Source organism: Salvelinus alpinus, chromosome 4 (assembly GCF_045679555.1).
Source record: "Salvelinus alpinus chromosome 4, SLU_Salpinus.1, whole genome shotgun sequence".
Lineage (NCBI taxonomy): Eukaryota > Metazoa > Chordata > Actinopteri > Salmoniformes > Salmonidae > Salvelinus > Salvelinus alpinus.
Window position 1 is genome coordinate 30,449,500 of NC_092089.1, and position 2,500 is coordinate 30,451,999.

General features: G+C 45.2%; 1 protein-coding gene across 1 annotated transcript in view; it reads right to left on the minus strand.

The window, feature by feature from the left end:
• Window positions 1-2,500, minus strand: part of LOC139572295 (integrin alpha-10-like) — a 69,315-nt gene that overhangs the window by 29,596 nt on the left and 37,219 nt on the right. The window contains exons 9-11 of the mRNA XM_071394961.1: window positions 1,912-2,077; window positions 749-822; window positions 463-607 (exon numbers count right to left, since the gene is read on the minus strand). Coding sequence (XP_071251062.1) covers window positions 463-607; window positions 749-822; window positions 1,912-2,077 — 385 coding nt within the window. The remainder of the gene's footprint in view (window positions 1-462; window positions 608-748; window positions 823-1,911; window positions 2,078-2,500) is intronic.

Sequence of the window (2,500 nt, forward strand, 5' to 3'; positions counted from 1 at the left end):
GTGATACGTTTAGTAGTATTAAGTGTAAAACAGTGATAAGTTTAGTAGTATTATGTGTAAAACAGTGATACGTTTAGTAGTATTATGTGTAAAACAGTGATACGTTTAGTAGTATTATGTGTAAAACAGTGATACGTTTAGTAGTATTATGTGTAAAACAGTGATACGTTTAGTAGTATTATGTGTAAAACAGTGATACGTTTAGTAGTATTATGTGTAAAACAGTGATACATTTAGTAGTATTATGTGTAAAACAGTGATAAGTTTAGTAGTATTACGTTTAAAACAGTGATACGTTTAGTAGTAGTATGTGTAAAACAGTGATAAGTTTAGTAGTATTACGTTTAAAACAGTGATACGTTTAGTAGTATTACGTGTAAAACAGTGATACGTTTAGTAGTAGTATGTGTAAAACAGTGTAATGTAAAGTGTACATAGTGTAACATAAGTAAGTTAAGTCACCCAGATAGGCAGCGTGGTTCTTGAGCTCCTGAGGGAACTCTGACTCAAAGGCCTCTCTGGTGGGCATGATGCGGCCCTCAGCGCCCTCCTTCAGCACCCCTCCGTCCCAGTCATACGCCCCCACCATCCCAAACAGGATGCCATCCTGAAACACACGCATGGGAGAGGGGGGAGGGGGAGGGTAAACATACAGTACAATGAAAGATCAGAAATTCAAGTCAATGACATGACACGCGCGCGCTCGCATGCTTGCACACGTACGCACACACACACATGGTGGACTCACATCGAGAACGTGTGTGGAGAAGCCGATCTGGGACATCTCAAACTTGAAGGAGCTCTCGTTGTACCCCAGCGTCCCTGTGACGAAACAGAAACATCAAAACAACGTTTAACAAACCTTTCTAGCACATTTTCTGTAGTATCCAACACAAAAATCTAGTTGAGCAGATCTCTCTGTCTCCAAGCTATTATTTCGTGTCATGTCATTCAAAAAATATTTTATTAAAGTCATGAGTATCACCCTCTCATGTTTCTGTGCCCAACCACATATCTGTGTGGTGTGGGGGTTCAGTGACTGAGTGAGCGGCTAATGGGACCTCTGATGAGGTGAAAGCGGAACAGGCTTACCCTAACCCTAACTCTCAGAGGAAGTTTTGTTGAATGTTTGGTTAATGTTTGTTCTGCCAGTGCCAGGTGGCTGACACATGAATACCGTAATGGGACTAAATGTGGCATCCTGTGCTGCCCACTCTGAAACATGAATACCGTAATGGGACTAAATGTGGCATCCTGTGCTGCCCACTCTGACACATGAATACCGTAATGGGACTAAATGTGGCATCCTGTGCTGCCCAATCTGACACGTGAATATTCACTCTCAATTCAAATACTGTTCTTTTTTATTTTTATCCCCCTTTCACCTTTTCTCCATAAATTCCCTCCCTTCCTTCCCCTCCCCAATCTGCCACTATCTAGATGCCACAGGTTAGTGCCCTCTCGCTCCCTCCTCACTCAAGAACCCAGGTGGTATACAGAATCTACCTCCCTCATCCTCCTCTCATTTCCTCCTCTCCCTTTCTCCCTCGCTCCCTACAGACTTCAGGGTGGCATAATTTCTCAGTCTTCCTCCCTTGTTCCTGTAAGTGTTGTGATAGCTGCTCCCGCCCTTCTTTCCTTTTCAAGGTAGTGGCATCTATCCAACCCTTCCTCTTTCATTCCGTCTAGGATTAAATGTGTCACCATTCCCCCTTTTTTGCCATTTTCTCAATTGAAAGAGAGTAACATCCCTCTCTCTTCTAACTTTCTCCCTGGCTAAATAAGAAAGCAGTCCCTCCCTGTCTCCAGAACACAGACACCCTTTCCCCTCCTTTCTCTTTCCCGCACTTTCACCTCCCTCCCTCCTCTCCTCCCCCTCCCTCCCCCTTACTCTTCCTCTCTCCGTCTCACCCTCTAGAGTGAAGATGCGGTCTCCTAGTGCATCTACGATGTCGTTGAGCGCTGCCTCATCAGTCACGTTGAAGAAGTATTTGTCGTCAGGGTCGCTGGCGATGTACTTGATCTCACTGATAAACGTCTCTGGGTCCTGCTGCCTGCGGATGTAGTGACCCAATACCTGGAGGGAGAGAGAAAGGGATGAGAAAAGAGAGGGGGGAGAGAAAGGGGGAGGGAGAGAGAAAGGGACGAGAAAAGAGAGGGGGGAGAGATAAAGGGGGATGGAGAGAGAAAGGGATGAGGAAAGAGAGGGGGGAGATAAAGGGGGAGGGAGAGAGAAAGGGATGAGAAAAGAGAGGGGGGAGAGATAAAGGGGGAGGGAGAGAGAAAGGGATGAGGAAAGAGAGGGGGAGAGATAAAGGGGGAAGGAGAGAGGGAAAGAGAGAGGAAGAGAGAGGGGGAATAGAGAAAGAAAGGGGTAAAGGGAAGGGTAGAAAAACAAAAGGGAGAGAAAGAAGGGGTTAAATGTAAGGGACAGAAAAAGTGAAAGGTAGAGCGAGAGATAACATTAACAGACAATTCTCTATGTCTTCCGCCAATAACT